This window comes from Eschrichtius robustus, chromosome 16 (genome assembly GCF_028021215.1).
Source record: "Eschrichtius robustus isolate mEscRob2 chromosome 16, mEscRob2.pri, whole genome shotgun sequence".
NCBI classification, from domain to species: Eukaryota; Metazoa; Chordata; class Mammalia; order Artiodactyla; family Eschrichtiidae; genus Eschrichtius; species Eschrichtius robustus.
Genome location: NC_090839.1, coordinates 23,156,445 through 23,169,779, shown reverse-complemented (window position 1 = coordinate 23,169,779; position 13,335 = coordinate 23,156,445). Strand labels below are relative to the sequence as shown.

Genomic DNA, 13,335 nt, shown 5'->3' with positions numbered 1-13,335 from the left:
GTGTCTCCATACAAATTTTAAGATTTTTTGTTCTAGTTCCGTAAAAAATGTCAGTGGTAGTTTGATAGGGATTGCACTGAATCTGTAGATTGCTTTGGGTAGTATAGTCATTTTCACAATGTTGATTCTTCCAATCCAAGAACACGGTATATCTCTCCATCAGTTGATATCATCTTTAATTTCTTTCATCAGTGTCTTATAGTTTTCTGCATACAGGTCTTTTGCATCCCTAGATAGGTTTATTCCTAGGTATTTTATTCTTTTTGTTGCAATGGTAAATGGGAGTGTTTCCTTAATTTCTCTTTTAGATTTTGCATCATTAGTGTAAAGGAATGCAAGAGATTTCTATGCATTAATTTTGTATCCTGCAACTTTACCAAATTCATTGATTACTTCTACTAGTTTTCTGGTGGCATCTTTAGGATTCTCTATGTATAGTATCATGTCATCTGCAAACAGTGACAGTTTTACTTCTTCTTTTCCAATTTGTATTCCTTTTATTTCTTTTTCTTCTCTGATTGCCGTGGCTAGGACTTCCAAAACTATGTTGAATAATAGTGGGGAGAGTGGACATCCTTGTCTTGTTCCTGATCTTAGAGGAAATACTTTCAGTGTTTCACCACTTTGAATGATGTTTGCTGTGGGTTTGTGGTATATGGCCTTTATTATGTTGAGGTAGGTTCCCTCTATGCCCACTTTCAGGAGAGTTTTTATCATAAATGGGTGTTGAATTTTGTCAAAAGCTTTTTCTGCATCTATTGAGATGATCATATGGTTTTTATCCTTCAGTTTGTTAATATGGTTTATCACATTGATTGATTTACGTATATTGAAGAATCCTTGCGTCCCTGGGATAAATCCCACTTGATCATGGTGTATGATCCTTTTAGTGTGTTGTTGGATTCTGTTTGCTAGTGTTTTGTTGAGGATTTTTGCATCTATATTCATCAGTGATATTGGTCTGTAATTTTCTTTTTCTGTAGTATCTTTGTCTGGTTTTGGTATCAGTGGGATGGTGGCCTCATAGAATGGGTTTGGGAGTTTCCCTTCCTCTGCAATTTTTTGGAAGAGTTTGAGAAGGATGGGTGTTAGCTCTTCTCTAAATGTTTGATAGAATTCACCTGTGAAGCCATCTGGTCCTGGACTTTTGTTTGTTGGAAGATTTTTAATCACAGTTTCAATTTCATTACTTGTGATTGGTCTGTTCATATTTTCTGTTTCTTCCTGGTTCAGTCTTGGAAGGTTATACCTCTCTAAGAATTTGTCCATTTCTTCCAGGTTGTCCATTTTATTGGCACAGAGTTGTGTGTAGTAGTCTCTTAGGATGCTTTGTATTTCTGTAGTGTCTATTGTAACTTCTCCTTTTTCATTTCTAATTTTATTGATTTGAGTCCTCTTCCTCTTTTTCTTGATGAGTCTGGCTAATGGTTTATCAATTTTGTTTATCTTCTCAAAGAACCAGCTTTTAGTTTTATTGTTCTTTGCTCTTGTTTTCTTTGTTTCTATTTTATTTCTGCTCTGATCTTTATGATTTCTTTCCTTCTGCTAACTTTGGGTTTTGTTTGTTCTTCTTTCTCCAGTTCCTTTAGGTGTAACGTTAGATTGTTTATTTGAGACTTTTTTTGTTTCTTGAGGTAGGCTTGTATAGCTATAAACTTCCCTCTTAGAACTGCTTTTGCTGCATCCCATAGGTTTTGGATCGTCGTGTTTTCATTGTCATTTGTCTCTAGGTATTTTTTGATTTCTTCAGTGATCTCTTGGTTATTTAGTAACGTATTGTTTAGCCTCCATGTGTTTGTGTTTTTTACATTTTTATCCCTGTAATTGATTTCTAATCTCATAGCGTTGTGGTCAGAAAAGATGCTTGATATGATTTCAATTTTCTTAAATTTACTGAGGCTTGATTTGTGATCCAAGATGTGATCTATCCTCGAGAATGTTCCCTGCGCACTTGAGAAGTGTAATCTGCTGTTTTTGGGTGGAATGTCCTATAAATATCAATTAAATCTACCTGGTCTATTGTGTCATTTAAAGCGTGTGTTTCCTTATTAATTTTCTGTTTGGATGATCTGTCCATTGGTGTAAGTGAGGTGTGTTAAAGTCCCCCACTATTATTGTGTTACTGTCGATTTCCTCTTTTATAGCTGTTAGCAGTTGCCTTATGTATTGAGGTGCTCCTGTGTTGGGTGCATATATATTTATAATTGTTATATCTTCTTCTTGGATTGATCCCTTCATCATTATGTAGTGTCCTTCCTTGTCTCCTGTAACATTCTTTATTTTAAAGTCTATTTTATCTCATATGAGTATTGCTACTCCAGCTTTCTTTTGATTTCCATTTGCCTGGAATATCTTTTTCCATCTTGTCACTTTCAGTCTGTATGTGTCCCTAGGTCTGAAGTGGGTCTCTTGTAGACAGCATATATATGGGTCTTGTGTTTGTATCCATTCAGCAAGCCTGTGTCTTTTGGTTGGAGCATTTAATCTGTTCACGTTTAAGGTAATTATCGATATATATGTTCCTATGACCATTTTCTTAATTGTTTGGGGTTTGTTTTTGTAGGTCCTTTTCTTCTCTTGTGTTTCCCACTTAGAGAAGTTCCTTTAGCATGTGTTGTAGAGCTGGTTTGGTGGTGCTGAATTCTCTTAGCTTTTGCTCGTCTGTAAAGCTTTTGATTTCTCCATCGAATCTGAATGAGATCCTTGCCGGGTAGAGTAATCTTGGTTGTAGGTTCTTCCCTTTCATCACTTGAAGTATATCATGCCACTCCCTTCTGGCTTGTAGAGTTTCTGCTGAGAAATCAGCTGTTAACCTTATGGGAGTTCCCTTGTATGTTATTTGCCGTTTTTCCCTTGCTGCTTTCAATAATTTTTGTTTGTCTTTAATTTTTGCCAATTTGATTACTATGTGTCTCGGCATGTTTCTCCTTGGGTTTATCCTGTATGGGACTCTCTGTGCTTCCTAGACTTGTGTGGCTGTTTCCTTTCCCATGTTAGGGAAGTTTTCGACTATAATCTCTTCAGATATTTTCTCGGTCCTTTCTCTCTCTCTTCTCCTTCTGGGGTCCTTATAATGTGAATGTTGTTGTGTTTAATGTTGTCCCAGAGGTCTCTTAGGCTGTCTTCATTTCTTTTCATTTTTTTTTCTTTATTCTGTTCTGCAGCAGTGAATTCCACCATTCTGTCTTCCAGGTCACTTATCCATTCTTCTGCCTCAGTTATGCTGCTATTGATTCCTTCTAGTGTAGTTTTCATTTCAGTTATTGTATTGCCCATCTCTGTTTGTTTGTTCTTTAATTCTTCTAGGTCTTTGTTTAGCATTTCTTGCATCTTCTCGATCTTTGCCTCCATTCTTTTTCTGAGGTCCTGGATCATCTTCACTATCATTATTCTGAATTCTTTTTGTGGAAGATTGCCTATCTCCATTTCATTTAGTTGTTTTTCTGGGGTTTTTTCTTGTTCCTTCATTTGGTACATAGCCCTCTGCCTTTTCATCTTGTCCACCTTTCTGTGAATGTGGTTCTTGTTCCACAGGCTGCAGGACTGTAGTTCCTCTTGCTTCTGCTGTCTGCCCTCTGGTGGATCCAGAGTTTCTGAATGACGTTCATTAGCTGGTCCTCAGTTGAGCGTTGTCAACTGAAGCCAAATTCTCTGAACTCATTAAAAATTCAATACTACTGGGGACTTCCCTGGCGGTCCAGTGGTTAAGACTCCGCACTTACACTGCAGGGGGGCTCGGGTTCCATCCCTGGTCGGGGAACTAAGATCCTGCATGCAACGCAGCATGGCCAAAAAAAAAAAAAAAAAATTCAATACTACTCACTAGGTAGATTCTGGAAGGAGAAAGACCTCCCTGGGGACTTATTTGTCTCTTATATTTGTGGTACAAGGTTCCACTCCAACAAAACTTCCAGAAGTGTCAGGCTCTGGGTGCTTTCTTTTTATTTTCTGTCCATTTTGAATATACCATTAATTCCATGTTCAGAGAGATTCTTGCACTAAGCAGACTTAAGTAGCAGAAAGGGATTCAAGAAAAAAAATTTAAATAATAGAATAATGTGGAAGAAGAGAAAAAAAAAAGAATAACTCAAGGAAAAAAAGAAGCTATTACTGAAAGTTGCAGTCAAGGTAGAAGCCAACTAAGGGGAATGTTTCCTGGTGGAGGCTCAGTGCCAAATGCAGAAGGTAAATGAAGCAGCTCAAGAAAGTGGATTAAAAACAAGTAATTCTCTCAGTTCAAGCCTGGAGAGTAAGCAAAAAGCAACTGAGAATACATCAGTGTATGAAGAGAAGTATGAAATAAGGGGGGGAAGGCAAGGAGGAAAGTTTAAAAAACAAGGAACTGCTAGAAAGAAGAGAAATGTAATTTCCCAACATGAGATCTAGTCAAGAAGCACAGAGTTGTCAAAAGACACAAAGCAACAGTATAATGGAAAGACAAGATACATAAGACCTTAGAACCAACTACCAACAGGAAGAGATTTGGGGCAAATCTACCTGTTTTGTGAACTTGATGTGGGGGGCTGTGTCTGATTCACCACTCTATTCCCAGTTCTGGCACTTAGTAAATGCACTGATTATCATTTTGGAAGAGATTATGAGCATCTCAAAATAGAGATACTCAATTTGAGTAAGAAATGAATACCAAAGAGGAAGGGTTACGTGCAATTGATGAGCTCGGAACTAAAGTGAGGAGGAGTTGTTACGACAGTAAAAGTTTTAGAAACAAGCTGATTAAAAACAGTCAAAGAGAATAAAATATGGCATTTCTACTAAAAAAGGACAATAATCCTTTTTGGATTGTTGTAGAAAGGAGAAAGATGGGGAATTGTACAAGCAATGCTGCACTTCACAAATACTCTTTAATGAAAATGTCAATAAATCTGTGGGGTTTTTTTGTTTTTGTTTTTAATTTATTTATTTAACTTATTTATTTTTGGCTGCCTTAGTTCTTCGTTGCTGTGAGCAGCTTTCTCTAGTTGCGGCGAGCTGTGGCTACTCTTCGTTGCAGTGCGAGGGCTTCTCATTGCACTGGCTTCTCTTGCTGTGGAGCACAGGCTTTAGGCGTGCGGGCTTCAGTAGTTGTGGCATGTGGGCTCAGTAGTTGTGGCTCGCGGTCTCTAGAGCACAGGTTTGGTAGTTGTGGCGCACGGGCTTAGTTGCTCCACGGCATGCGGGATCTTCCCTGACCAGGGCTTGAACCCGTGTCCCCTGCACTGGCAGGCGGATTCTTAACCACTGAGCCACCAGGGAAGTCCTGTGTTGTTTTTTTAAAAGAGACCTTGGCATAAACCCTTTGGCCTGTCTCTGTTGCCCTGGAGGTTACAAAAATGTTCATCCCTGGGTTCTCCCTGCTTCCTCTTATAATATCCTCCCTTAGGGTCTACCTCACTTTCTACTGTAACAACCAAAGCAAATAACTTGTTTCTGTTCCCCCTACTAGGTATTTATTCCCCTTCTTGATAGGTCCTCAATTTTGCTGAAGCCAACTGTGATCTACTATTTATTTTCTCAAGCCTGGTCTTCGGCTTTCACAGGCTCGGCAGTATCTGAACTAACAGTAGGTAGAGGAGGGCAGGGAAAATGAAGCACAAACCAGCCAGCTCTCCTGCTTGTACAAGGTCTGTTGGGTGAAGAGGTTGGAACAACCAGCTACAAGAGGCAGCATATGGTGGGAAGAGCCCTAGACCCCCTGATCCAGGCTGAAGTCAACAGCTGTGGGGTCTAGTTCCGGCTTCACCACCTCACTAGACACCAATGTTAGACAAGTCATATAACCTCTCTGAGCCTCATCTGTAAAATGGAGCTAAAAATACCTTTAAGTACCTACTTCACAAGAGGTCAGGAGATTCAAATTAGATAGTATTTGTGAAAGTGCTCTGAAAATGGTTAAATGTTATTTTTTAAAAAATAATTTCACATTCCTGTGTGATATCTGCCTCCAAAAAAACAAACAGAAGTGCTGGCAGGTGCTTCTTTTCATCACTGGAGCCAGAACAAGCATGGCAAAATTACCCACTTCTTCACAATTCTGAGCCGTAGACAAAATCACAGGCATACTAAAATTAAATGGGAAAAGTACCAACAAACAACAAGAGAAAAGTTAACATAAGCCTCGCTTAAAGCTATTTTGAGAATGCTTCCTTACAGTCAGCTCAGGACAAATTTCTGCATTATAGGTTGGGTCTAGACTTCCTTTAGCTCCCTGAAGCCTGGAAGGGCACAGCGATGTCTCTGGCTAAGAGTGTCTATGAGGAGAACGGACAGAAAGATGAAGTGAAATAATACAAACCTCCAGGTTTCTCCTTAAAGAGGGAGGGCAAGCCTCAGAGGTGATGCCAAAATATCTATAGTGTGAACACAGTGGAAAGGCCTCAGGTTGTGGAGTAGGAAAGATTTGGGTTTCAGTCCTGGCTTTGCCACTTACTGACTGGGCGAGCCCATCTTTCAGTCAGATTTTCATCTGCTAAGTGAGGAATACTATCTACTTCAAAGGGATATTCTGATGATTAAAAGAGAGCAGGTATGTAAAGCACCTGGCACATAAAAAGTGCTTAATAAATAATAGCAGGATAGGCTATTAGGCAAAATAAAACTTCCCCGAAAACAAAAAATTTCAAGACATCTCCTATTCAAACCTGGAGGCTTATAGCCTAATAGCAGTGGTTCTCAAATAGGGAGATTCTGCCCCACCCCCAGGAGACATCTGACAATGTTTGGAGACATTTTTGGTTGTCATGACTCTGGGGTACTACTGGCATCTAGTGGGTAGAGGCCAAGGATGCTGTTAAACACCCTACAATGCACAGGACAGTCTCCCACAATAAATAATTATCTAGCCCAAAACATTTACAGTGCCAAGATTGAGAATCCTGCCATACACAGCAGGGGTTCTTAGGTACGCAATCTGAGTAAGCTACTTCAGCTTTCTTAGCCCTAGTTTCCTCAACAGCAATATGCGAATAAATTGATCTGTGTGTTCTACATCGCCAGGCCTTTGGGAGGATCAAATGAAATAATGGATGAGAAGCATTACCACCATTATATCTTCCAAAATAATGCAAAAGCACCCACTTATTGGGCAAAGGTAGAAGCACTGATATACTGGGGGAGTGTGGGGTGTGATGGGGTAGAATTCTTTGGGAATGATACCATCTGAAGAGGGCCCTCTTGCCAATCTACTTCAGTAAAGCTTGGCTGGAGCAGGGGAGTGCTCATGAATAATGATGGGCTAGAAGCACTTCCCAGGAAGAGGAGGGAGGGAGATAGAGCGTGGGAAGTGGGTAGGAACAGCACAGGCATATCAAAGAAGAGCTAACAGATGTGAGGAAGTGAGACAATGCTTGGTATCTTAGACTGCTCAGGCTGCCTGAGTGGCTTAAACAACAGAAATTTATCTTCTCACAGTTCTGGAGCCTGGAAGTCCAAGATCAAGGTTCCAGCAGGGTTCAGTTTTTGGTGAGAGCTCCCTTCTTGGCTTGCAGATGTGTCCTCACCTGGCCAGGAGTGGGAGTGGAGGGTGGATCTCTCTCTTTTCCTCTCCTTCACTCTTCTTATAAGGCCACCAATTCTACTGGATTAGGGCTCTACCATATGACCTCATTTAACCTTAGTCACCTCCTTAAAGGCCTTATCTCCAATAAAGTCACATAGGGAGCTAGGGCTTCAACATATGAATTTTAGGGGAGGGGACACAATTCTGTTCAGAGAACTTGGACACACATCAGACATAGCTGAGGAATCACTATGGCCTCAGAGATGAGGACCCAGATGTTAATTCAATGCTTTTCTGTGGTTATGGTCACCAAATCTTTTCTTTTCCAGTTGCCTTCTCTATGAGATATCCAGTCAATTAACTCCTGCAACTCTTTTTTTTTTGGCCACGCTGCGTGGCATGCAGGATCTTAGTTCCCCGACCAGGGATCGAACCCGCACCCCCTGCAGTGGAAGTGCAGAGTCTTAACCACTGGACCGCCAGGGAAGTCCCTCCTGCAACTCTTCATGTAGGTGCCTCAGGCATTCTGTGGACTTCCGGGGTCAAGGAAGAATCCTCCTCTTATCTGTGTCCTAGTCCTCAAATGTCTGAGATCCATCAGGTCATGGGTTTCCAACACTGTCTAATCAGAATCACTTTAGGCGTGGTTCTCAATTTTGGAAGCTGTTAAAAAAGTTCACCCCGGACCAGTTCAATTAGAACCTCTGGAGGTAGGACCTAGGCATCGGTCATTTTTAAATCTCCCCAAGTAATTCCAATAAGCAGCCAAGGTTGAGGACCACTGATTGTAGAGAAGTGTGTGTGTCCTGTCCCCCTCCCCTCAGATTCCAATTTAGTTGTTCTAGAGTGGGGCCCAGGAATCTGTATTTTTAAACAATTCCCCAGCTGATTCTGACTATCAGCCAGGTTTAGGATAGGTTACTACCTTCCTGAAGCTAAACTGCCTACCCCCACTTGCCCTGTAACTATTCATTTCTGTGGCTATACATAAGCTTTACAGATGCAGATTTTATTTCCTTCCTCCTCTTTGTAGCAAATCATTTTGGGGACAGCTCTTCACATGCACCAAAAGACAGTGCTTGAAGGAGAGAGTTTTCTGAAAACATGAAGGGAAGCAGCAGAAGAAACCAAATGGGGGTTTTAAAAAAGTGTGCAGCTTGCCAAGGGAGAGAGCAAGAAATCTGGTGAAAGATAAAGGAAGGAGTGGGAGTGGGGATGGAGATGAGGTCACAGGGACGAAAATGGGGTTGACAGGTTTCAACAGCAAATTAACGAACACACAGTAAGTCAACAGCCCCAGAAGTTGTAGGTGAAGGGCCTTGCTTTGGCAAAAGAGATAACAGGCAACAGCATCTTCTGGTATAGCCCCTGCCCCCATCCTGACCTCACCCATCTTTACCCTTACTCTCCAACAATACTTCCCTCAGGAAAGGATGCCATGGACTCATCCATACCAAGCTAGAACAGTATTTTAATAGGGGACCATGACAATAAACCAAAAGAATAGGGCTGAAAAGACAGAATTTCAGGCGCATTTACTGAATGGAGAGGGAGAGGAGGGCGGATCAGCCTTTCTTAGCTTTTTGGTAACTCCCACCATCACAGCACTCTTTACTTGCTGAATCCTGGTGGCTGTTAACTATGATGCTCATTGTGCAGTTCTCTGACACGAACATAAAAATGAGGTGTATTACCAACATCCAGGCATCCCCGATGAAAACCTCAACGCAGACAGAAAGGTCACATCACAGACTTGACAAATTTTAAAGAGAGCACTGCAGCCTGTGTACATCACCAGCCATGGATGTTAAGTTTTCCTTATAGAAATTAAAAGTCAAGACACTTGGATTCTAAGTCAAACCCACTCTCACACTCTCTGCTTAACATCTCTACCTGTAAAACAAGAAAATTCCAAGGATAACTTGATTGAATTTGGCCAGTGGAAACAAAAGTAGGAAGAAAGGGAGGCAAGACATCAAGAAGAAGGTTAAGCAATATATTTTTTAAAGTATTCTCTCCATAGAAAGTCAAGTTAAATATGTTTTGAGTTAGTTACTATTTAGATAATATAGAAAATGAACTAATCACAGAAGAAAAGACTTACATATATTTTAGTGACAACAGCAGTCTTTACCTTATCATTTAGAAGTGGTTTGATCTCTGTGAGTTGAACATCCTGAAGTTCATCCATGAGGACAGATGAGAGTAGAGGATTCTCAAGAATAAATCAGTAACTCTGAAACAGAAGACAAGTGAAGCAAAAGGCTTAAACTAGGAGCTGGAAACATAATGGTCACACTACATCCATTCATTCAAATATTAGAGCTTAGTATGTGTCATGCATGGCTCAGGATGCTGAAGACACATTAGACCAGATGCTTAGGGCAAACAGACTCTAAAGTGGCCTCCGTGATCTCTGTACCTCCTAGCATTCACACCCATGCATAATTCCCCACCCCACCAACTGAGTGTGGGTGGGACCCATGGCTTGCTTTTAGCCATCAGAATATGGCAAAAGTGATGGAATGTACATGAGTATCTATATATGATTACATTACAAAAATATTTAACATCTGTCTTGCAGAGAGACACACTTTCCCCTGCTGGTTTTGAAGAAGCAAGCTGGCATGCTGTGAGAGGGCCATGTGGTAAGAAACAGCCTCCAGCCAAAAGAGCAAGAAACTGGGATGCTCGGTCCAACCACTTGCAAGGAACTGATGGCTGCCAACAACCATATGGGCCTGGAAGTGGATCCTTCCCCAGTCGAGCCTCAGATGAGAAGCCAGCCCTGACCGGAACCTTGATTGCAGCCTTGCAGAGGACCCAGTCAACCCAGCCAGAATCCCAACCCCCTGAAACTGAGATGATAAATGTGTGCTGTTTTAAACCACTAAGTTTGCAGTAATATTTTTATGCAGCAACAGATACTTAATACAATAGTCTTTGCCCTCATGGAGAATCCATTTTAGTTACTTTGTATAAGTAAGAGAACAACACGCTCAGAGTTACACTTCAGAAAGCAACAGTTTGGAGGGTGGATTAAGGGAGAACAAAAATTGAAGGTTAATGCTGTAGCCTAGGATAAACAGATAAACCAAGGCTAAGCTCACTAGCCTTCACCTGGGGAATCAAAGCAGTAGATGGAGAGTATGGTAGCCAGCCTCCACCATGGCCTCCAATGACCCCAAGGGTCCTTGACTCCTGATATTCACACTCATGTGTAATCTCCCATCCAAAAAAATCAGGGATGGCCTGTGTAATTAATAGAATATGGCAGAAGCAACAATATGTGACTTCTGAAGCGACAATATAAAAGGCATTATAATTTCTGTTTCAAGACACTGTAGTCTTGATTCATTAGCTCTGGGGGAGGCCAGTCACCATATAGTGAGGACATTCAAATAGCCCTCTGGGGAAAAGAACCAACTTGTCAGAACCAACCTACCAGCCATGTGAGTGAGCCACCTCGCAAATGGATCCTCCAGCCCCAGTCAAGACTGCAGATGACTGCAGCCCTGGAGACATCTGACTGCAACCTCATGAGAGATCCTGAGCTGCCCTGCCAAGCCTGCTCCCCAATTCCTGACCCAGGACCATGAGACATAATATATAACTTTGTTTTGGAGTGATTTATTACATAGCAATAGATAACTAATACAAACAGGGAGTAGTTAGGGAAAGTTGGAATAGAGAGGCAGAGCCTCCATCCTACTGTACAGGAAGCCATGGGGAGAGGCTGCAAATACTGGATACTGCATGCGAGTGATTCCCACCCAGACTTCAAAGCTCTAGGCTTCATCTCCTCTGCCTTGGCCTTGCAGGAAAAATGCTAAATTCATGAGTTGGGAATTCAGACATTCAACAACCATTTATTGAGTACTCACTGTGCAAAGCATTATGGACGATACAAAGAAGGTCCCTGCCTTCCAGGAGCTTCCTAAAGAGTAGAGACGACAGCTCTCTATAAAGCTAACTACAAAATGAGAAATAAAAAGGAGAGCCAGAGGAGTTCAAAGGAAGAGCAATTACTTCTGATTGGTGGGAATCCTTCATGAGATACTCGTTTATTATATTAACCCACTTTTCTGTTTTTCCGTCCAGAGATAGGATATATGGCTTTGACTTGGTTAGCTATGGAGAGGGTATGTGTTCCAGGCAACCTCTTAGCTATTAATGACCGATACACCAAAATAAATCCTGCTCTCAACTATGACTACATTAAGGCTGACTAACAAAACCTCTTCTACCATTACTCTGAAGAACCCAAAGGGTGCCAATAGGGACCACTGCTCAAACTATGGACCCCACATGCCAATATGAGGACCCCAAACATTTGTGCCAGTTAGAGAGCACAAGCCCGATATTAACCCCCCTCTAGGATGTGGTTCTTTTCTCAGATCCCAGGTATTCTATAAACTTGATTGAGCTACTGAATGCCCAGAAACTGAATTTTTATTTTATTTTTTTCATATCAGTCACACTTCAAAACGGGATGAGATGGCTTGAACTTTTTATCACCAATTTCAGCCAGCATCTAAAATTTCTCTTTTATAGTCCCCACTTCAACCCAGTTAACTCCCAAAATATTGGCCTAACTGGGATCTACTCAACTGTGTTTATTAATCACACTATAAATTGTGGCTACTTTTCATCTGGATTTCACTGCTTACCAGTAATTTAAAATGGCAATTTCAAACTTCTTCTTCCTATTTAAAAGTAATGTGTGCTCACTTTAGAAAATGCGGAAACCACGGAATAATGAAAAGATATTTTACTCACAGCCCTTCCTTCTAAAAACCACCGCTGTTAACATTTTAGTCTATTTCCATTTTCCCCTCACGTAAAATGGTGATTTCCTGAAACTGTTTTTCCAACCCACCTCTTTATTCCTTACTTTAATTCACTCATTTGAAAGCAGGGCACTGCAAGATGTTAATTATTCAAATGTGACTCCACATGGGGAGGCCTGTCATGGAGCCTCAGGGACAGAGGGAAGCCTGCGGTGCCTCCAAAGTGACGCATTCACCTAGTGTTCCCATGCATTTTTTAAAGGTGAAGAAATATGCAGTTTGTGCCAGGACAAACACTTAAACAAGGGCACAAATTAAATGAGAAGGTTGTCGCTATCAGCCAGGCCCAATGCAGTCAAGGCAGGACACTGTGACTTAGGAACTGGCAACAAGACAGTAGATGTTCACCTTCCACATTACAGGGGACCCAACATGTTCTTCCAGAGACTCAGAAGAGACTCAATTTTTGCTCAGTTCTCACTGCCCTGAACCCTTGCCAATGAGCAGTTTTATAACACCTATAAGAAAACTAAGATCACATGGTGGAAAACTCCATCTGCAGATCCCTCAGCTACACAGACTGGCTCCCTCCTGGGGATCTAAGGCCTGCAGTGCCCTCATCTGCACAAATGATGTGGCTGTCAGATCCCATCCTGGAACTAAGAGCTATTAATATTTTTAAGAGGCTAGTAGGGATTTTATAAACTAGTAGATAAGAACTCTTTTCCAGTTTTATGATAGAGGGGAGAGTGACAAGAAAAAATAGCCATCCTCAAACAGAGGAAGCAAACCTTGTATCAAAAGGCTAGAAAGGGAAAGAGGAAAAGTATACTCTGTGCCAGAAATTATAATCTAAAGACCTTATGTTTAATCCTCCTCCTCCCAGAAGTTATGTTTAACACTCCTCCCAAGTAGATATCTTCATTTCTTACTTTATAAGCAAAAAACTTAGGCTTAGAGAAGTTAAGTGACTTTTCCAATATCCACATCTAAGTAAGTAACAAGGCAAGGATTTAAAAACCTTTGCTTTTCCCACTATACCATAATGTC

General features: G+C 41.1%; 1 protein-coding gene across 3 annotated transcripts in view; it reads right to left on the bottom strand.

The window, feature by feature from the left end:
• NDRG3 (NDRG family member 3) overlaps positions 1 to 13,335 on the bottom strand; it is an 83,399-nt gene that overhangs the window by 52,694 nt on the left and 17,370 nt on the right. For all 3 annotated transcript variants that reach the window (XM_068565375.1, XM_068565377.1, XM_068565376.1), the window contains exon 2: positions 9,630 to 9,731. In XM_068565375.1, the coding sequence (XP_068421476.1) occupies positions 9,630 to 9,686 (57 nt within the window). In that variant the 5' untranslated portion in view covers positions 9,687 to 9,731. The remainder of the gene's footprint in view (positions 1 to 9,629; positions 9,732 to 13,335) is intronic.